This window comes from Lepidochelys kempii, chromosome 3 (assembly GCF_965140285.1).
Source record: "Lepidochelys kempii isolate rLepKem1 chromosome 3, rLepKem1.hap1, whole genome shotgun sequence".
Lineage (NCBI taxonomy): Eukaryota > Metazoa > Chordata > Testudines > Cheloniidae > Lepidochelys > Lepidochelys kempii.
Genome location: NC_136382.1, coordinates 16,976,846 through 16,999,600, shown reverse-complemented (window position 1 = coordinate 16,999,600; position 22,755 = coordinate 16,976,846). Strand labels below are relative to the sequence as shown.

Below are 22,755 nucleotides of genomic sequence, written 5' to 3'. Positions count from 1 at the left end.
TCACAGTCACAGCTCTTCCAAGCTGCCCCAATTAATTCCTCTACCATTCAATACAAAAAGAAAAGGAGGACTTATGGCACCTTAGAGACTAACCAATTTATTTGAGCATGAGCTTTCGTGAGCTACAGCTCACTTCATCGTGTAGCTCACAAAAGCTCATGCTCAAATAAATTGGTTAGTCTCTAAGGTGCCACAAGTACTCCTTTTCTTTTTGCGAATACAGACTAACACGGCTGTTACTCTGAAACCATTCAATACAACTACACTTAACACAGTGAATGCAGCTGAAGTAGATACAGATAATTCCCAGTGGCTCTTGCAAGCTCCAGGGAGCTAGCGTTAAGGATGTAGGGGTGTTTACCTTAACTCTGTATTTCATGGTTTTCAGAAGTTTGAGTTTGTCTGAATTCGACATTTTGAAAGGACTTGCGCTGTCACTGAGTAACCTTAACTTTGCCTTAATAAAGTTTTTGGCCACTTTAATAGTCTGTTCTGATCTAGTTGACGGTCCAGATGTTAATGGCTTTAGATTAGGGTTGTCAAGCAATTAAAAAAATTAATTGCAATTAAGCATGCAATTAAAGAAATTAAGTACATGATTAATAATATACAATTTATTTAACTATTTTGGATGTTTTCTATATTTTCAAATATTGATTTCAATTATAACACAGAATAGAAAGTGTACAGTGCTCACTTTATATTTATTACAAATATTTGCATTGTAAAAAACAAGAGAGAGTATTTTTCAGGTCCCCCATTACAAGTACTGTAGTGCAATCGCTTTATCATGAAAGTTGAACTTACAAATGTAGAAGTATGTACAAAACATAACTGCACTCAAAAACAAAACAGTGTAAAACTTTAGAGCTTAGAAGTCCACTCAGTCCTATTTCTTGTTCAGCCAATCGCTCAGGCAAACAGGTTTGTTTACATTTGCAGGAGATAATGCTGCCTGCTTCTTGTTCACAATGTCACCTGGAAGTGAGAACAGTTGTTCTCATGGCACTGCTGTAGCCGGCATTGCAAGGTATTTTTTTTTTTTTTTAAACAAGCGTCATCAGCATGGAAGCATGTCCTTTGGAATGGTGGCAGATGCATGAAGGGGCCTACGAATGTTTAGCATATCTGGCACGTAAATACTTTGCAATTTCGGCTACAATGGTGCCATGAGAAAAACTGTTCTCACTATCTGGTGACATTGTGAACAACAAGCGGGCAGCATTATCTCCTGTAAATGTAAACAAACGTGTTTGCCTGAGCCATTGGCTGAACGAGAAGTAGGACTGAGTGGACTTGTAGGCTCTAAAGTTTTGCATTGTTTTGTTTTTGAGTGCAGTTATGTAACACAAATTTCTACATTTGTAAGTTGCACTTTCACAATAAAGAGATTGCACTACAGTACATGTAGGAGGTGAATTGAAAATAGTTTCTTTTGTTTACCAATATTTGCACTGTAAAGATGATAAAAGTAATAATATAAAGTGAGTAGTGTATGCTTTTATTCTGTGTTTGTAATTGAAATCAATATATTTGAAAATGTAGAAAAGCATCCAAAAATACTTAAACAATAGACTACCAATTGAAATTGATTAACAGTGCAATTAAAACTGCAATTAATTGTGATTGGTTTTTTTGAGTTAATCGCTTGAGTAACTGCAATTAATCAACATCCCTACTTTAGATACAATTTTTCATATGTAAGTGTCCTATTAGTCTCTTGTTTGTGCTCACACTGGATGATCTCTCCTGGTTTTTGAGGTGGCTCTAGGTTGAAATAAGAATACAAAAATTATCTTTTAATGTTGAAACACAAAATAAAGCTTTAGGTAACCCAGGGCTTGTATTGTCCCTTAGCCTGGATGAGGTCAATTGAACATTGTATATTAGCATAGCATTTTCCTTGTGTTGGCATGACCTTGGGTGAGGTGTGGTACTCCACTTGTCCTGGACTTATTGTGCCATATCTCCCAATGTTTCCTTCCACTGGCCAAAGTGGGATGGGTCTTGCCCTGAGGATTGGGGCAGGGGTTGCAGAGAGAGAGCCCTCACCGCACTCACCCTGCAGTGGGGCTGGCTGGGCTTGGCTCCAGGTGCTTGTACCTGACCCCGGCACATGGGGTGGCATTTCAATTTGAGGGTGGAACGGCTGGGCCAAATCTCAGTGGTGCTGTGACCCTGTGTAGCAGGAGCCAGGTTGGGCTCAGCTCCCCACTTTAAGCACTGCAGATTAAAAAAATCAAATCAACTTGAGCTTATTCATTGCTGATGACCAAAATTTGTATTTGGCATCTGTGCAGTCTGACAACAACGAAAGAGATCCAATTCAAGTTGACTCAAACTCTTGTCCCTTTTTTAATCTGTCAGCAAATGGTGATTGGTTACAGTATATTAAAGGGACACTGTTAGATTAGAGGACCTTGTGATCCCTTCTAACTCTGATTCTACGATAATTCAAAGTTTCTGGAAATTGACTTTTTTAAAAATCCAATTTCTGATCTCTCCTGCTGAACTTGGTCTTGAGAACCTACTTCTGAAACCCCCCCAAAAAACTTCTAAGGGTTTTTTCGTCTCCCTTGTTTCTAAGGTACTTCCAACAAGGGAGAAGCTCACTGTACAGCACGGAGAGTGTGAAACTGACTATATGCAAAAGCGCTGTCAAATGCACAAAGTAAAACCAAAGAGACTTGCTAATATTACTGTAGGAGGCACAGCATCTTCAGATAAACATTGACAGGGTCCCTCCTTAAAACGGGAATTGTAGCCTTAACTAAAGCAATACAAATATTAGTGTTAGAGATTTTATAAACCTGCTGTCCTGAGACTGAGCTGAAAATCTGGTAAACCTAAAGTGCCTCTAACACTGGGGGGAAAACTATAGAAAGCATTTGATTTTTTTATTTTATTTAATTTTTTTTCCTTTTTAAACACATCTGCTTGGAACATGATTGTGTTTTTAGCATCCCTCCTGACATGGATACTTACAATCTTTAGGGTCAGTTCTGCAAACCTGCCATTTGCGATCTTCCCCCACCCCCCATTCTTTGTGGTGGCAATTAAACGGGGGGAGATTGGAGACGTTCTGTCATGCTGCCTGGTATGGAACACAGCAAAGAGAGCCAATCTCATGTCAGACTGCCAAAATGTAGAGCATGTACCCCCAAACTTGTGGTACATTCTATTGTAAGATTTCACCAAGCCAATAACAAATGTGTGCTTCAAAAACACTGTACTAGTTATTATGAAGCCACAGACAGCCCCTCTTCAGGCCCTCTAGCCTCTTATGTACTGCCCAGACAAACCAGACTTCTGTGATAATGATTATTAAAACCAAGAATCACACATATTTGGTTCTTCCAGCTCCAAAGAACCAGACACACTTCCCAGATCAAAATATACTTCAGATCTTATCCAAAAACCATGCAGGTAGCCAGACCTTTAACAGGAAAACAGTTAAGAGGTTAAAATGAATCCTATACATTACAGTTGATTTCAGAATTTGTAGATCAGGATAATAACAGTGATGTTAAATCTTCCAGTTTGTAATAAGTCTCTCTGGTTCATCCAAAAGGTTAGAGTCTGAGTCCAAATGACAACTTAGATGTCGAATTTTCCATGGATCTTTCAGAGCGTCCAAGTAATTACTTGGAGCTCTCCATCCAAGGGCTCAAACTTTCCCTGTTAAAGTTCAGCAGACCAGAGATGGCAAGATCAAGCCCAAGGTTTTTCTTTTATACTGTTTTGAGCACGGCATGTGTCCAGATTCCTCATTGTTGAGTCCGCAAGGACCCACCCTTTGAAGTTAACATTCTATTTCCTGTGCATACAAAGATAATCCAGCTGCACTGATTGCAAAAGGCAGTTGCTGATCATTCATAACAGGGATAGAAAAGCTGAAGACAATATAGGTAATATTCATTAGATTCATGCATTATATATACATCTTTGATTTTAAGATTAATAGAGCTACAGGATATAGACAGGTTTCAGAGTAGCAGCCGTGTTAGTCTGTATTCGCAAAAAGAAAAGGACTTGTGGCACCTTAGAGACTAACCAATTTATTTGAGCATAAGCTTTCGTGAGCTACAACTCACTTCATCAGATGCATTCAGTGGAAAATACAGTGGGGAGATTTATATGAAGAACATGAAACAATGGGTGTTACCATACACACTATAATAAGAGTGATCGCTTAAGGTGAGCTATTACCAGCAGGAGGGCGGGGAGGGGGGAGAAAACCTTTTGTAGTGATAATCAAGGTGGGCCATTTCCAGCAGTTGACAAAGGGAAATAGTTTTACTTTGTGTAATGACCCATCCACTCCCAGTCTCTATTCAAGCCTAAGTTAATTGTATCCAGTTTGCAAATTAATTCCAATTCAGCAGTCTCTCCTTGAAGACAGACACAAACATATGCACAGCCCCTTCCTTGATCTCTTAGGTCTAGCCTTTTTAACATCTCTTTGATGCCCACACACATGTGAATTGTCCTGTCTGAGAGGCATTGCAATTGGATTGTAATGTGCCTTTAAGGGTCACACAAAGGTTATTGGTCCTGCTGATTTTAACCTGTGGTGGTTTGCTTGCCCCACACCTATGATGCGGTTGGGTGTTAATGGGATCAGGTGGGCTCTCACTGTCTGCTGATGTGATGAAATCCTGTATAGTTAAAACCACAAGCAGTCACAAAATGGCTCTGAGCCAATTCTGCCCTGTTGCTGCCCCAGTGTAACTCCTACTGGAGTTAAATTATCTGAGTCCTTTATAGAAAATTACCACAGTTAGGAGAAAATGGTAGAAATTTAGTGATCAGAATGGGTTAGAAAACAGAACATGTCCCCCTGTATGTAGCTCTGTAGTTAATTGTGAGGGGTTACGTGAAATACATTTTAACTAGGTCATTTATTTGTATGCTCATGAAATCAGAGGTGTGGGCCAGCAGTGGCCTGCAGCTGCCTCATGTTCTAATACAGGTGTGGATGTGCAGTCCAAGTAAACTATAAAGCACAGAATTCCATGTTCTACCTTGATCTGAGCAGCCTTCTGCAATCCACTAGTTCCCCCTCATGTGATCAGTGGAATGCACATGTATTCTGCTACAGTTCAATGAGAATTGGTTCCCTGGAGTTCTGGCGAATTGCTAACATGGCTCTGGGTTGAGAGAGTCTGAGAAACTCTTAACTAGGTTTTTATCCCTTTAAAACCCCTGTATTCAGTCTCTTCTATCTATCACTCTTTTGTTGAGTGTTATCTTTCAAGACCATTTATAAACCAGTATTTTGAAACATTTCTGTCATCTCTGTTCCTACTATTCAGGGTGTAAAGGACTTGTATGTTTTACCTCCGTCATGCCCTCAAAACCCCTATCATTTTAGTTGACAGCTCTGTATCTTCACCACCTCCAAGAAATCCACTGAGCCTCTCCATGTGCCACCTTTCCTTCTGCCCTCTCCTCCTGCACAGCAGAGTTGTGTGAGATGTAGAAATCCCTTGACACCACCTGCAGCTGGGACCTATGCTCTCTGGTCCCTCTCTTAAAGTAACAGCATGTCTTGCAGCACTCTGAAATCTTCAGCCCCTCTCCCCCCTGGCAAAACTGCAGCCCCTCTGCTTCTCTCTCTCTCTCCAGGGAAGAAGTCTGGCTCCCTGGCATCACTTGCCTGCCCCCAAACTCTTCCCTGGATGAGCTAGGTTTCAAACCCTATTAGTAAATACATAATCTGAAAGAGCTAAGCAACCCTTTTTCCTCCTGCTGGAGCCAGAGGGGCAGCAAACCAAAGGCAGATCAATATTGGTTGGACCAGTTGAGCTGTGCGGAGGAGGTGTTCCTTCGCCAACAGATAAAACCCTTTGTAGGCTGCATTTATAGTCTCCGTATTGTAGACATACCCTTAGGGCTTGCCTGTAACTGTGCCAGTGTAGTGCTCCAGCGTAGACGCTTGTACAGCAAGGGAGGGTTTTTTCCGTCTTGCTCGTTAATTCACCCCCTCAAGAGGTAATAGATCAACAGAGGAATTCTTCTGTTGACCTCGTGGTATTTATACCAGGGCTTAGGTCGGCTTAAGTACATCTTTTGGGGTGTGAGGTTTTTCACACTCCTGAGCTACGTAGCTAGATTGGCCCAAGTGTGGAGTTTCCCTATCTGTAGCAAGAGACTTTTTTATTTCTGTACTGGGGAGGGGGAGAAACCTTTTATGCAACGCTTTATTTACTGTCAGAACCATTATTTGATGTACAATAATTGGCATGTCAGCTGAAGCATCCTTGTCAACTTCTGAACACAAGTAATTTCTCCTTTTATAAAATATTATGTGTTTTGTACAAATCCTTGGCCATAAATTATTGAGCTGGGGAAATGTAAATGTGCTAGACTGAGCATACGTTTCCAGGAAGTTGGAGACTGCACCAAAAACGATGCAGTGTAATTTGCTGTTCCATTGGTATCCTTTTTGCAGAGTCATGTTTGTTGGGTTTTTAAGTATTCTCATTGGCTGATATCCTGGAATAGGTAGCAGAGCAAGTAACAATATAGTACAGCAAAGTGATGCATTTCCCCAGCTGTTAGATTAAAATACATAGGTTTTATTGGTCTTGATCCCAGTAGTCGTTTCAGTATTTAATTAAATCTTCACTAGTTTAATAACTCAACTCCCAAAGTTGATTTCTGATGCAGACCCCTGGAGGGGGTTTTCAATCTGTGGTCCACAAACCCCTGGAGGTCTGCAGACTATGTCTAAAGGTCCACAAAAGGTGGTTGTTACCATAAAACAGTGACTTTCAAACTGTGGTCTGTTGACCCATGGAGGTCTGCAAACTATTGCAAAGATTTCCAAAGAGGTCCACACCTCCATTTGAAATTTTTTAGGGGTCAGCAATTTGAAAAAGGTTGAAAACCACTATTCTAAAGTAATTTTGACTTAGGTTTATTTATCAAACTTCTCCATTTTGTAACTATTTGAAAGTTGTCCTCTAGAACTCTGCACATATTGCATGATGGGCTGTGGTGTTGCAACAGCCTTCCCCATAAGAACGGCCGTACTGGGTCAGACCAAAGGTCTATCCAGCCCAGTATCCTGTCTACTGTCAGTGGCCGGTGCCAGGTGCCCCAGAGGGAGTGAACCTAACAGGTAATGATCTAGTGATCTCTCTCCTGCCATCCATCTCCACCCTCTGACAAACAGAGGCTAGGGACACCATTCCTTACCCATCCTGGCTAATAGCCATTAATGGATTTAACCTCCATGAATTTATTCAGTTCTCTTTTAAACTTTGTTATAGTCCTAGCCTAGCCTTACCTCCTCAAGCAAGGAGTTCCACAGGTTGACTGTGCGCTGAGTGAAGAACTTCCTTTCATTTGGCTTAAACTGCTACCTGTTAATTTCATTTGGTGGCCCCTAGTTCTTATATTATGGGAACAAGTAAATAATTTTTCCTTATTCACTTTCTCTACACCGATCATGTCTTTGCATCAGAATGCATCCGATGAAGTGAGCTGTAGCTCATGATAACTTATGCTCAAATAAATTTGTTAGTCTCCAAGGTGCCACAAGTACTCCTTTTCTTTTTCTTTTGATAGCCTCTCTAATCTTCCTTAGCATTTAATCATCACTATCACTGTCCTGGTCAGGTGGTGGATAATAGATCCCTACTGTGTTGTTCTTATTAGAGCATAGAACTACTATCCATAGAGATTCTATGGAACATGTGGATTCATTTTAAGATTTTTATTTCATTTTATTCTACATTTTCTTTCACATATAGTGCCACTCTCTTCCCCCCCGCACGACCTGTTCTGTCCTTCCGATATATTTTGTACCCCAGAATGATTGTGTCCCATTGATTGTCCTCACTCCACCAGGTTTCTGTGATGCCTATTATATCAATATCCTCCTTTAACACAAGGTACTCTAGTTCACCCATCTTATTATTTAGACTTCTAGCATTTGTGTACAAGCAGTTTAAAAACTTGTCACTGTTTTTGTCTGCCCTTTTCTGATGTCACATTGTTTGTGAATGTTTTCTCGTCTGATGTGCCCCATACTTTGTCCTCTTTCATCCCTTCCTCCTGACTAAAACCTAGAGAATCTCTATCAATTGACTCTCCTCTAAGAGAAGTCTGTGTCCGATCCACATGCGCCTCTGCAGCAATCTGCTTTCCCCCATCTCTTAGTTTAAAAACTGCTCTGCAACCTTTTTAATGTTAAGTGCCAGCAGTCTGGATCCACTTTGGTTTAGGTGGAGCCCACTGACATTCTTTCAGTTCTAATCGGATTTTTTTATTCCATTGGAACCTTTTATGTGAAATCTATAGGAGACTTGGTACACTCGCCTGCACTTGAAGAGTGAAAGCTGGGGTAGCGAAATAGGGGTGGGTAGAGGAGGAAATCCTGGACACAACATGAAATAGCTATTGAAGAATGATTCACAATCCCAGTTTAGCCAGAATCAAATCCTAGTTTGCTGCATGGCAGGTCAGTGCTTTAAAAACTTGGATGTCAGCCCAAAGAACTGGGATGAGGAATTGAACCTATGTCCCATATACAGTAGAACTGGATTACCACGAGACATAGGATGTGAATAACGAAATAAGACATAACATTCCTCCTCCAAAAAACCAAACAAAAAACCCAAAACCAATAAAAATTTCATCTTAACAGTGCATTTGAGACAGTCTGAAAGTCAATATCTTAATGAAATGCCTCTAACATAGTAGATTATGGGGCTAAAACACTAATATGATGGCATATGTAAACAAAACCTTATCTAGCATGAGTCTTATTCTATAGAGTGAAAAACCTAATAACATCCAGTTATAAAACACTTTAGTGTGGAGTTCTGCCTGACTTGCATATGAATGAATGTACATCTCTCGCCCAGCTGCTGATCAGTTTGTAAACATCTCCATCCCTATGTTTGCGGCTCACCTATATCGTAACACAATTTCCTCAGCGTCTGCTATGGTCCCCAAGTAGAGAGGCGTTCAGGTTGTTTGAAACTAAAGTTATATCTATACTTCACAGACTACACCTGCATGTCTATGTCAGCAGAGCTATGTCAACATCATCCTGTAGAGCGTAGACACAGTGCATGCTGACAGAAAAATTTTTCTGTCAGTGTAGGAAACGACACCCCCACCCCAATTTTGCTGTGTTGATGGAATCTCTCTTCTGTCGAGCTAGCTGTGTCTGCAACCTAACGGAAGTGTAGACCAAGCCTTAGTTGAAACTCTTACCTTAAAATGTAAAACGACTGTGGATTCCCCTGTCCTGAGTCTTACGTGCATATTTTTGAAATTGAGGGTGTTTAAAAACAAGTTGCAGGCCATCTAGCCTTAATTAGGTTGTAATCCCTTCAAGGACAGGAAGTAGTGCTTACACTGTGCTGTTCAGACAGACTAAACGTAAGGTGCTATAAGCATCAAAATGATGGTATAGTCCATTCCTTGTTGTATCCAGACACCGGCTAAATCCTATACATCTCCAAAATCCATTCTCTCCTCTGCATCCCCTTCTGCTAAATCCCTAGCCACACTGGCCACTTCTCCCCCGAATACTAGAACTTTATCCTGGCCCCCCACCTCTCCAGTCACGTTGTTGGTGACATCTGGGCTGTTCTCAGTACTGTACAAGAAGCAGGAAGTTACCTTGGATGACTCTCCAATGTTAACCAAGTACTGATTGGTGAAGGGATAGATCTGATATAGGGCTCACTGTTACTTTTTATTTATTGATACCTTGCATATTTCTCTCTTTCAGGTACTTGTGTTTCTTGGCACCACTAGTGCTCAGTCCAAGCTGACTTCTGAACAGAATGCCATAAGCCTCTCCTCTGGCAAATATCATCACCTAGACCGTGCCACTAACAAAGAGCTGGTCTGTGACAAATGTCCAGCAGGAACCTATGTGTCTAAGCACTGTACAAAGACAACCTTAAGAGAGTGTAGCCCTTGTGCAGATGGGACCTTTACTAAGCATGAGAATGGTATAGAGAGATGCCATGTCTGTCAAAAACCTTGCAAACTGCCAATGGTTGAGAAAACGCACTGCACTGCCTTGACTGACCGCGAGTGCACTTGCCCATCTGGAACCTTTCAGTTTAATGATACCTGCGTCCTTTATTCAGTCTGCCCTGTTGGCTGGGGTGTGCGAAAGAAAGGAACGGAGACTGAAGATGTTAGATGTAAACCATGTCCTCGGGGTACCTTTTCTGATGTGCCTTCCAGTGTGATGAGATGCAAAACATACACTAACTGCTTGGGGAAGAATATGGTGGTAATAAAGACAGGAACTAAGGAAAGCGATCACATCTGTGGGTTCTCATCATCTCTTCCTAACACAGTTATGTCTTCACTGAGCCCAGAAGAGGATGATGTAAACTATGAAGTTCCGTCTACCACTTATCTTCCTGAAGGTAGATTTTTCCCACTAAAAAGATAACAGGTTTTAGAATTTTAAATTACAGCTATGTTGCTGCAGTGAAGCAAGAATCCAGCTATTCAGTTGGGACCAAGTTGCAGAACTCTAGGCTCCTTGATGCTGTTAAAAGGGCGCTTGCTCTTGCACCATTGATGGGCTCAAACGGCGCTGCTGCTCTCTAAGGCTGTAACGCAGTTTGGGAACACACTTAAAAAGTAGTTCACTCCCATCTGAGCTAAGCCAACATACTAGAACAGGGAGGACCTTGTTCCAACAGTGGTTTCTGCAGGAGAGATGGAAGCTTGAAACGGTTTCTAGGTAGTTACAATCTCCTTTCCAGTAGTATTTTTATATGTACCATGATGACCTACCTTAAGATGAGCTGTTTGGGCATTTCTATTAAGTCTGGAGTGAAACCTCCTTATGTTAAATCTTATTTTTTTATATTTAAGGTTTCCACAAGCCATTGCTGGTGGGGAAAATGTACATTTTATATCTAACTCTATTTGCTTTAACATGATCAAAAATACAAAATGTTCCCAGTCTCTGTCAAATAGTTTTCATTTTGACTATATACAAAATAATTCCTCAATAACTTAGCAGAGTAAAGCTGAGCAATATACAAAAAACCTAAACTCGTAGTGCATTTAGCTGAGACTTTTCAGAAGTGATTATTTTTGGGGTGTCAGTGGTTGGAGTGCTCAGTTTGGGGTGCCTTAAAGGGACCTGATATTTAGAGGGTAGATGCTCAGTGTTGCCTGAAAACTAGACCTCATTAACAGGTCTGAAATTACGCATTCTCATATTGAGGCACCCCAAATTTCTAGTCACCCTCAAACCTCCTCCATTATGTTTAAATTTTCTCTCTGCTTGAATCCTTAATAGTTACTAAGGTTTTAATTTGTAGCTCTCAAATGTGGACAAGATTCATATGCAGTTTACAGCCAAACTGAGGCAGAGGTTAAATGGCTACAAAAAGTTACAGCCAGTCACTGGTAGGACTGGGAATAGAAACAGTCTCAGGAATACTAGCCTTGTGAGTACTCGACTAGGCTACAGTCCCTGCTATGCTATTCTTTGCTCTTCTTTTACAAGGCTTTTAATTCATAAGATTGACTAAAACTTGAGGGCTGTCACTAATGCATAAATCTATTCATGAAATAAAAATAACTCCGAGATGGGTAAAGAAAATACACCTTAAAGGAACGCCTTCAATTTAAAAGTCCTACTTTGTGGACAAGGAACCTCAAGCCTCTCCTAAGAACAACTAGGCTCCTGAAATGGATAATTTTCTTGCAGCTACTTACGTTTTATGTTCTGCATTTCTCTTACCAAAATCAGTTCAGTCGGTTTCAATTTAATTTTAACTACTGCAATATTTGAGTTACAAACGTTATGGGAGAATGTGTTTGTGGGTTAGAAGCTTTCCTGTTGACCTTAAGCTCTGTAAAAGCTGCGTGGTTTCCTTTTTTAAAAAGTCTAAAATTAAGGCTGAATATAAATTGACAACATCCCTCTAATCACCCAGCAGTCTTTAATGAGGAGTTGCCACAAATCCAGTGTCTAACAAGTAAGCCAAAGTAATTAGAGATAAGGTGAGCAGACTGGTGTGTAAGACACAAACTTTGTGGTGTTCTTATTTCTTATGTAGTTAAAACTGAACCTCGATGTCCTAGACAAGTAGAAGCCCATCAAAGTCTGTGTGTTTGGAACTTAACAGGAAGCATGCTATGACTATTCCAAATGTGGGGTCTTTGTGTGGCTTAAGATTTAAAAAAATAAACCAACTCCCCCCCGTCCTCAATTTCTCTCTTGTTCACAGGTGTCAACACTTCAGTTTCCAGCTTTGCTGCCTCTCATAGACCAAATGTGTACAACGGCACAGTCGACCCAGCAGACATTTACAATGAAACCTCAGATAATGAGACGGATGGTGTCAACATGACCATCTCAAACTCCAGGGCTACCAATCACCAGCAAAATTATTACCACAAACATAGCCAGTCAGTTCTGAAACTGCAGCCAGCATTGGAGATGACGAGCGGTGAAAAATCGAGCATCCCCTTCGTGCCCCCCAAGAGAGGACCGCCACGCCAGAACGCCCACAAGCATTTTGATATCAATGAACACTTACCGTGGATGATCGTCCTGTTTCTGCTGCTAGTTCTCGTGGTTATAGTTGTGTGTAGTGTTCGGAAAAGCTCACGAACTCTGAAGAAGGGTCCTCGGCAAGATCCCAGTGCCATTGTGGAAAAGGCTGCTCTGAAAAAATCCGTTACTCCAACCCAGAACAGAGAGAAGTGGATCTACTACTGCAATGGGCATGGTGAGTAATAGCAACCGAGAAATTAACTGCAGGTTATACAGGGAATAGTGTCCCTTGCTTTCTCCATTAATTACCTGCAGAACTCCTCAAGGCCTCTTCCATGTTAAAAACGTTGGTTGCAGATGCCATTGATCTGCAACCATCACATTTAGTAAGTCAGTCATAAGTTTCTACTCTACTGTGTCCATCAACAGCAAGCCAAATCTTCACCCACATTCCTGATCCTCACTAAATATTCTTCCTTAGGTTACACATTTCCCTCCAGCTTCTTCCCACTCTGTCTTCTTCCCTTCCATTTTCTCCACTCGCTCTTCTGTTTCTCCAGAAATGGAGGTAGAGGAAATGTCTTCTGTGTCGCCCATCCTTTGACCGCTTCTGAGTATGGCTTCCTGACTTGCTTTGCAGAAGCAGCTGCCTCCTTCTCCAACTCAGCTGGTATGGCATTGAAGTCTGGAGAGGTTTCCCAAATTATTTGGCTGCCTAAACCATGGTGATAGATCAAGACAGGCAGCAAAATCCCTCATGCTCCTATCACCTCCCCTTTCTCTGTATATGGGGGGGAGAAGGAATATAGGATCTCGAAGGCAGCGAAGTAGCCTCCTAGGCTATGAGCTACAGACAGCTACTGCCCTGCCTTTGAGACCCTATATTTAGAGCCCTGCACAGTTTCAAAATTTGTATCTGCATCCGATCCGTGGATATGCAGGGCTCCACTTGTATGCTTCTATTCCGATACTAGAAGTCTAAATACTAAGATGAGTGAACTTGAGTACCTGGTATTAAATGAAGATATTGATATAACAGGCATCACAGAAACATGGTGGAATGAGCTGGGGAGGGCCCAAGCATGCTGGGAGGGAAGAGGGGGTCTCTAGCTCACTCAGCCCCTGTTCCCTTCAGGTGCAGTTAAATACGGCCACCCTCATGTTACTTGAAATCAGACTGCTAAATGGCTGATAGAGGGGAAGGGAGCAGATATATTCTTTATTTGTAACACCATCACTCTATTCATAAATTTTGCCTGTGTTAAATGCCCCATCACTTTTGATCTTCTGCTGTGTCTGGGAAGAAGCATCAATTATTCTACTAAGGGCCTGGTAAAAGAGAAGGTTAATGATGATACTATAGATTATCAAGTCTCAGCTGGACCAGGACTGAAAAATAATTTTTCCAAGTTCACATAACCAATCCTTTCCACGTATCAGATTTGGATGTCTGACTAGTTTTTTTTTTTTTTGATCCAGTATAAGGTTTTTCTAAAACTAACTTGTGATTATGTCTGTCCCTCAATGGTCAGCTGCTGATCTGCCATTAAAACACAAGAGGCTGAAAAGTAGCCTCCTGTCTCTCATTTTATTTGGTATTTCAAGAGTAACAGGTGCATCCCATACTGAATCTTGTAGGAAAGCACAGACAGCATTTTGGGAGGAGTGCATGAGGGTGCGGCCCAAGTGGCAATGATAAATGCCTTCCCTGGCACCTCAGGCTAGAGGTATGGGTCTTCCATTTCTTGTAAACAGCACTGAATGGCAGAAGAATGAGGCAGCAAGTTTTTGTTGTCATTTTCAGCCTCAAGATGGGTGTGACAGTAGGTCACTGCACCTCAAGGTTAGCTAAGGTTAAAGTCTGTCTGGATAACCATTGCTTTTCACTAGTTTATAAACCTAGGTTGTCCCAGACAATAAGATTGTTTGAATAGTCTGAATTGTGTTGAGCATTGTGGTGGTCCAAGTTTTGTGTGGCTTTGTTGTGTGTTATACAAAGCTACAGTTTTGCTTTGTAAAATTCAGTGCAGAACTTGACATTTGCAAGATCTGGACCACGCAAGATATGCATCACTTCTCTATTTTTGTTGAGGGCTTTGCAAGCTATGCTGTTTTTGGAGTGGTGGATGATGCAGATTGATGTACTTGCAAAGATTAAAGGACTATGGTGGGGGGAAAAGTAAAAATCAATATCTAGACTGCACCAAGAGAGTCTAGGTACTGTGTGCACAGTCTTTAGCTGCAGATCTTAAAACCAGTTATATGAAGTTAAATCCAGTTCTCTGCACAAGGGAAGAAAGATTGCCTTCTGATTATGGAACAAGACATAGGAGCCCAGGGTTCTGTTTTCTGTCTGATCTTGGGCCAACTGCTTAATCATGCCTCAGTTTCTTTAATTATAGCGCTTCCCCACCTCACAGGAGTATTGAGACTTTGGTGCTATGGAGAAACTGCCATAGTAGGTTCTATAAATAAGGATAAATTAGATCTGCAACACTCCAACTCAGGGGCTTCATTAAAATGGTAAGAAAAGAGTTGTATAAGATTCAGTAGCTTTGTAAGCAGCTGTCTTTTTTTTTTTTTTTTTTTTTTTTTAATCCTTTAATCCAATTACTGCAGGGTGCTTTTTCCAGCACTTAGACAATGAAGTGTTCTTTAAAGTCTTTATCCTTACAGTCCTTTCAGAGTCAGAGTAAAGTATTCTCCATTTTACAGATACATAAAGGCAGGCAGATGGTTTTGTTTGCCCAAGGCCAGGCAGATGGTTCGTATCAGAGCGAGGCCTAGAAAGAACTGTGCTATTCCTGGATCCCGGTTCTGTGCTCAGATCATTAGATCAGTGTTTCCCAAACTTTTTACTAAGGTGACGCTCCAACTGCATTTTGTGTGTGGTGTGGAGTGTTGGTTTTTTGTGGTGTGGTTTTTTTTTTTTTTTTTTTTTTTGCAACCCACAATTATATGTATGCTCCGTCCACCCCCGGCATCGCAACCCTAATCCTGGCCCAGTGCTGAGGGAAGGCCAGTGGAGGGAAGGGATTGGAAAGTTCATCACTGTACTGGCTTGACAGTGCTTTGGCGTACAATCTGTTGCCCATTTAAGCAGGCTGGAAAGGGATCAGATCTGAGTAAGTGCCATTTCTCCATAGTTGCCTAGTCAGATCACACCTGTACTTTAAACTTTCCCTTCTGTATCACTCTTCAAAGTGTTGACAAATATAACTACTATTGGCAGTGCATGTCAACGTGCCTAATTAAAAGTGCACTTTGCACGGGGATTCTTATACCATTGTAGATTTGTCATTGGCTTTTAAAAGTCAAATATTCTGAACTAGGTAAAATCAGGCCATATTATGCCTTTTTTGCCATCAAAGTAAAATTGCTTTTACTTTGTATTCTTCAAAATACACTCTTCTTCCTGAGTCTAAAAGTATTCTGTGAAGGGGGAAATGATTCCTATCCCTTAGACTTGGACCTAGGCTTAACAGAGAGGCAGCAAGTGCATAAACTCAATCCAGCAATGGATTTTGCTGTATACATCCCCACAGGCTTGTGGTGCCTCATCAGGATGACAAAGGTACAGGCCCTGCCTGGAGGAGATTAGTCCAGGTACAAATATAAAATTCAGGTAACAGTATATTAAGAGGACTAAATAGGTTGCCATTTGAAACAGTAGTATGAATAGTTAGCATCTTAGCTGTAAACATTAGTTATTCATACTAATGCTTTGGCTTCAAGTGACACTTGTCACTGAGCTTACTGAACAGGTTGGTCATCTGAATTAATAGAATTACAAGGCTCAATTCTGGCTGTTGACTCAGTCATACTGACTTCTGTGGCTACTCATGTGAATAAGTGGGATTTGGCCACTGGACAAGTGCCGGTGCACATACTTACAGCTAGGTTTTTTGTTGTTTTTGTTGGTGGGGTGCTATTAAAAGGACCCAATGAATCACAAACTGTGTCGGGGAGTGTCTGGATTTTTTCAAGTGACCTGATGGTCTTGTGTACAACAGCAAGGTTATTCTCTTCAGAGAGCTGCTGACAGTTTGGAGCACCTCACTAAAAGGCATAGACACACATGGCAAAATATAGCACTTGAAGTTATGTCTGTGAAGGAACAGCCCTTTGTGGATACATGTAAATCTCAATGTCTCTCTGGCAGGCAGTGTCTGAGAACAGGGATTAATGTCCGTCTACCTGCCAAAATAGACGAGAGAAATGGAGAGCTGCTTTGAAAGTACTTGCTACTCTGGCAACTGAAACTTAATGATCTGCAGATGTCTCTCTGGTCTGCTAAGCTTGGTCTGCCTTTCTTTAAACTAGATGAGTAATGAAATCATAGCTCTATGAAATCCCAGGTTCTCTTCATTCTGGTTCTCCTACTTCTGCTTTAGCTGAAGTGTCCCTTGACTTGTCCTGTAAAATTTTTCATTTCCTGCTTGGACAGTATTGCCTGGCTTGGGGTGATTGAAAGTACTTTCAACCTTGCACTAGTGATGCAGGAACTCTACTCTTGTTTCCATTTTAAGAAATTGGACTCTGCCTATTTATAGAGGCACCTCCTTCAGCTGTAAATGCTATGCATCAAGAGAACGTTCCTCAGTCTTCAGCTGACCCTAGGGATGTGTCTGTACAGCCGTTGAGAGCATGTTCCCCCAGCCGGGGTGGTAGACAGACACAGTAGCTTGGTGTGAGCTAGCGTGCTAAAGATAGCAGTGTGTATGTCGCTGCACAGGCTAGCTGCCCAAGTACATGTCTGCCAAACCCTTCCCCCTGTCATTTGGCTGGCTAACCTATACTGTAACATCCACACTGCTATTTCTAGCATGGTAGTTTAGGCATGTGTCTACCTGGGTTGGGAGGCACGCTCCCATCAGCAGGGTAGACATACCGTAGGTGTCTGGCATCTCCGCAGTTATATGGCAAGCAATACAGCCTCTTGTCTCCTGGATAAACTTACACCACTTGCTAGCAGTTGTCCCTTACTCTGTTGCCTGGACTCATTTCCTTAATTAACCCTACACTATAGTCTAAACCCAGAGCCCTCAGATCTTACCAGTTGTGTGCCAGATACAGTGGTCAATTGCTCTGCTTTTATTATGCTTTCGTCCCCAGGACTGTTAAAATTGCAGTCTCTTCAGGGCAGGGAAGAAGTCAGTTCAGTGCCATAGGGGTGTGTGTTTTTGTGTGAATACTCTTGTACACATTTTACCAGTAAGCATCCTACATCAACAGGGTTGACTTTGAAAAGGTGAGTTTGAAATAGTGGACTACATTTAATGTTGAGACGAGGAAAGCAAAGGGTCCTCTTTCCCTAAAAGTCTTGCATCTTCTACCCTGTGTCCCAAGTTACATTAAGGTTTCTAGCAGCCTGCTAGCTTACTGAAGGAGGAATAGTGAGATAGAACTTGCAAACACAGAAACAGGCAAGTATCAGTGCAGCTGCATTGTTGACCTTAAAACTCTTCTGTTGCCTCTGTTGCATTAGGGCATGCATTTTTGCATTATTTGCTAACTTTCCATACAGATTCTACACTAAATCCACCTTTACGTGAATGGTTGAATAGTATTATAACCATAGATGGAATTGCCCTTTGAAAGTATAGCTGTAGTTTACAAAATGGCAGTCTCCTTTCTTTCCTTAGTGGACTAAATAGTTGGATATGTAACCTCCTTCCAAACTGGTTCCTTAATGGTGTTTATGTATATTTTAGGGCAATCCCAAATTCAGGAGCACAGTATCTAGTTAAATTGGATGTGTATGGGCTGTATTTAAAGGTGGGGAGGGATCTTTTCTTAAATGTAAATTTACTGAATACCACATCCATACTGTTAAGCTTTCATTTGCCATGTTCATTGCTTGAATTGCATAGCCTCTAAATGCTGAAGGGAACATACAGGAGTTGCTTCTCTTAGATTTCCTCTGGGATTCAGACTTGGAAAGTGCAAACAGAAGAAAAAAGTTGGCAGTTTTCTTTGAAGCAAGATTAAACATAATCAGGAAGACATGGAATCCTTGTTCTCAAGCACTGTTATATTGGCATGTCTCAAAACTGGTTCTTAGTTACTTAGCAGGTCCTGCTGTGTAACCCATCTGTCTGTATTGCAGTACGTTCAGATCCCTTTGCCCCTGAGCACTGGCAGATTCTTCTAACCATCTGGTTTCAGAAGGAACACTTCAAAAGAAGCAGCCCCAAGTTTTGGCTGACAGTGGGATGACTTAACATGGTCAGCATCCATGTATTGTATGCTTAGTGTGAGCTCACATCTTTATTTAAAAAAACTCAGTCAGACCCGTTGGAGGCATCCTCTAAAGTGTTAGCCATGCCAGCCGGTAGCCCCAAACTCAGCTAGCTCCGTGAGAGAGAACGTGCCTTACTTTGATTTGCTACATCATGGTAAGATAATAGCCGTGGGCTAGAGAGGGAGATGTTATGCCTGGGGTCTGGCAGATCTGAGAGAAACCTTGCCTCCCACACAAATTGAAACTGGGCAGGAGGTGACAGGCAGGTGGAGAGAGGAGTTTAATTTCTCTTGTAGAGGTGGGATTGTTCGGGGGGGGGGTGTTTGTCCATTTGATAGCTACTGCCGAGTTAGCCCAAGCTTTTTCCCCTTCATCCAGACAACTGGTCTTACGGTGACTAGTTGGTGTGATAGGGGGAGTTTAATGCCAGGCCTGGCAGCGTCCCTCTGTGTTCCCCATGTGTAGGTTCATACCACATTTGCTTTTGGCACGTTTGAGCTCCTGAGTTATCAGTCCATACCCCAGAATTACTTTGAAGATTAATTCTGTGTAAGTGGTAAAAATTCCATAAGGTGCTTGCACTGTCTGGGTGGATATGCACTTTCTTCTGCACCAAAGAAAACCAGCTGGATGACTAGATAAGTCACTCCTATATACTAACTGATGTGGACTACACAGGGTTCTTTTCAAGAAAGGTGTAGAGCAAGCATAATTCTTAATGGTAGCCTTGTTAGTCTGTATTTGCAAAAAGAGCGAGGAGTACTTGTGGCCCCTTAGAGACTAACCAGTTTATTTGGGCATAAGCTTTTGTGGGCTAAAACCCACTTCATCAGATGCATGCCCAGATAAATTGGTTAGTCTCAAGTTCCACAAGTACTCCTCTTTCTTTTTGCATAATTCTTAAGTATTCACTGACGGTGGATAATGTGGTGGTGGGGAGGGTCAGGGATGGTGAACAGTGGCTGCTGTATAATGAAATGCAATTAAAGCCCCACTGATTCTTGCACTCTCGTGTGTCCTGGGGTACAATGAATGCTAACCCCACAATGATTGACTGTACACCTTAAGGCGAGTTCTTACTTCCCATCTTGCACATGGGAATTGTTCAGTATCTTAAATGAGTCCTTTTCCCATCCTACAAGACTTTTTTGGTTGAGAGGAGAAATTCCTTCAGTGGCTTAGTGAATTAATATTGTTCTCAGTCAGCACATCATTAATCTATGAGAGGGTTTAATAGCAAAACTTTCTTCCAAAGTAAAATCTGCTGTTGGCACACAGCTGTTGGTACCATCTGGCTCCAAATTCCTTTCACCTGTACTCCCACCCCAGCATTTCGACTAAGGATTTTGTTCACCTGTAACTTCCCCCCTGGTTTGTCCTTTGAGAACTGAAACTTCGGGTTGGGGAGGGGAGTGGAGAGATGTTAGCTCAAAAGCCAAATAAGTTCAAATGTGAAAATTCCACCTCAGTGGTTTGTTTTGTTTTCCATTCTTGGAGTGTAAAAATGTTTGGGATTTTCAGTTCTCCTGTTTAAAACACACATGCTGTCTGTGATGCCCTGGGAAGTGGCTTGGATTTGACACATTCTGGCTTGGTGTGAATGTAAGTTCTTGATGTGCTGTCAAAGTTAAACACTGTGTTTTAAATAAGTACTCAGGCTTGCGACTGTGTTTCATGCGAGTCCATGGGGTATTTGGGGGTGGTAGGGAGGAAAGGTGTAGGTGAAGTAATAGGGTGCCTATTGGGGAAAATCAGGTGCTGTAACCTGGCAGTCCAGTCAAAAGTGAGCTGAATAATGGACTTTATTCTCAGGGAAGGGCAGATGTAGGCCTGTCTGTTGAAAGATGTGCCCATGGAGAGACTTGGGTCACAGGTACAGCTCAGCCCTGAACAGTGTGAAAAGAACATTACAGTACAAACACCAAAATCTTGTCTCCGCAGAAATGGAAGAACAAAGCTCTGCTTTGCGTAGACTGTTTGCTGACTTCATGTAACGCTTGTAAGGCGATCTTATAATACCGAGTGCAATGCTTAGCTATGTAGAAGTAAACATTTCATACTTCCTACAATGGACGTGAACGGGTGCGTGTACGTAAAGACAATAGACTAATGATCTCATATTATTGCAGCTCTTTCCAAAATGAAAGTGCCTGAGCCCTGGTCTACACTACAGACTTATGTCTGTATAACTGTGGCTTTGTCTACAGTGTACTTTCGTTGGTAAAACTTTTGTTCTTCAAGGGTTTGGGGGGGAAGAAAACACCCCCTTGACCGACAAAAGTTTTATCCACAAAAAGCACCACTGTGGACAATGCTTCGTCAGCAAGGGACGCCCTCCTGCCGACCAAGCTACCTACCGCCTCTCGTTGAGGATAGATTAATTTTATCAGCAGGAGAGCTCTCTCCTGCTGACAAAGAATGGCTACACTGAGCACCTTTTAGCTGCACGGCTGTGTCACTGAAAGGTGTGCAGCATAGACATAGCCTGTGTCACTTGGGGTGTGTGGAATATCCACACCCTTGAGTGGCCCCGCACCCGGGGCCCCACTCTGTGGAGGGGTCTCTGGGCCGTTGATGCTGGGCATAGAGGTCTTGGGGGGTGGGCGCTGTGGTTCTCAAACTGCAACCCAGGTAACACATTGTGGGCCACGTATGTAGCCAACAAATGATAAATAGGTTGAGGACCACTGGTGTACACTAAACACGACTGTGATGTCGCTGCACTGCTGCAGCACTGTAAGCGTAGACAAACCCTGAATGTTTAGCAACACTGATCCTTAGCTCAGTTAAAATGAGGAGAGAAGCTGGCCTTGAGCATGAACAATCAACAAAGGGCACTGTTAACTTCCACCCGGTAAAAACCAGACTTATGGGAGATGGATAAGATTTGTCCAAGAATAGATTGACTCATTAAAACACGAAGGCATTTTGCAGACTTGCTTGATGACCAATTAAGTATGTTTCAGCAATGGAATGAGTAACTGCTGAATTGAAACAAAGTAGAAGTTTAAGTTAAGGAGAACACTGAGCACTCCAGAGTAAGCTAAGACTTGCAAAGATGTCTGGAGCAGCTGGAAAAACTTCCAGTTCACTATTCAAAGGTAAACAAACAAAGGAAAGACAAGTCAAACCTGTGAGACAGTGCTTACAGGGAAAGCTACCCGAGGGGGAGAGCTGCTCTAGACGGGAATGTAGAATCACCAAAACTAGGCACTGGATTGCTGGAGAATAACTTGAAGTTGTGCCATGACTCTCACAACTCTCCTTGGATGAGCACTGCAAGAATCTCTTTTCAACTCTGCATCATTCTATAGTGTCTTTTAATTAAATATGTTTGCAATGTTGTCGCTGTGTTGGTCTCGGGATAATAGAGAGAGAAGGTGGGTGAGGTAATATCTTTTACTGGATCAGCTCCAATTCAGTCACCGGGGGGGGGGGATGAGCTACAGCTCACTTCATCGGATGCATGCCGTGGAAACTGCAGCAGACTTTATTTATACACCTCCTCCCACCCCACTGTCCTGCTGGTAATAGCTTATCTAAAGTGATCATCAGGTGGACCATTTCCAGCACAAATCCAGGTTTTCTCACCCTCTACCCCCCCACACACAAATTCACTCTCCTGCTGGTGATAGCCCATCCAAAGTGACAACTCTTTACACAATGTGCATGATAATAAAGTTGGGCCATTTCCTGCACAAATCCAGGTTCTCTCACCCCCCTCCCAAAAACCACACACACAAACTCACTATCCTGCTGGTAATAGCTCATCCAAAGTGACCATTCTCCCTACAATGTGCATAATTAAGGTGGGCCATTTCCAGCACAAATCCAGGTTAGACACTAGAATTCTACTTTCAGTAACACTGTATGTAACAGTCCCGTTTTCTCTTTGGGAAATATGGTCACCCTGCAGCTCTCGGCCGCTGTAGGCAGAGGGGGAACCCCAGAGCTCCCAGCCACCACTGTGGCAGGGGAAGCCATGGAGCTGCAGCAGCAAAAGTCA

General features: G+C 42.1%; 1 protein-coding gene across 1 annotated transcript in view; it reads left to right on the top strand.

Annotated features, from left to right (window-relative positions):
• Positions 1–22,755, top strand: part of TNFRSF21 (TNF receptor superfamily member 21) — a 68,979-nt gene that overhangs the window by 9,198 nt on the left and 37,026 nt on the right. Inside the window, exons 2-3 of the mRNA XM_073335809.2 lie at positions 9,755–10,409; positions 12,237–12,740. Coding sequence (XP_073191910.2) covers positions 9,755–10,409; positions 12,237–12,740 — 1,159 coding nt within the window. The remainder of the gene's footprint in view (positions 1–9,754; positions 10,410–12,236; positions 12,741–22,755) is intronic.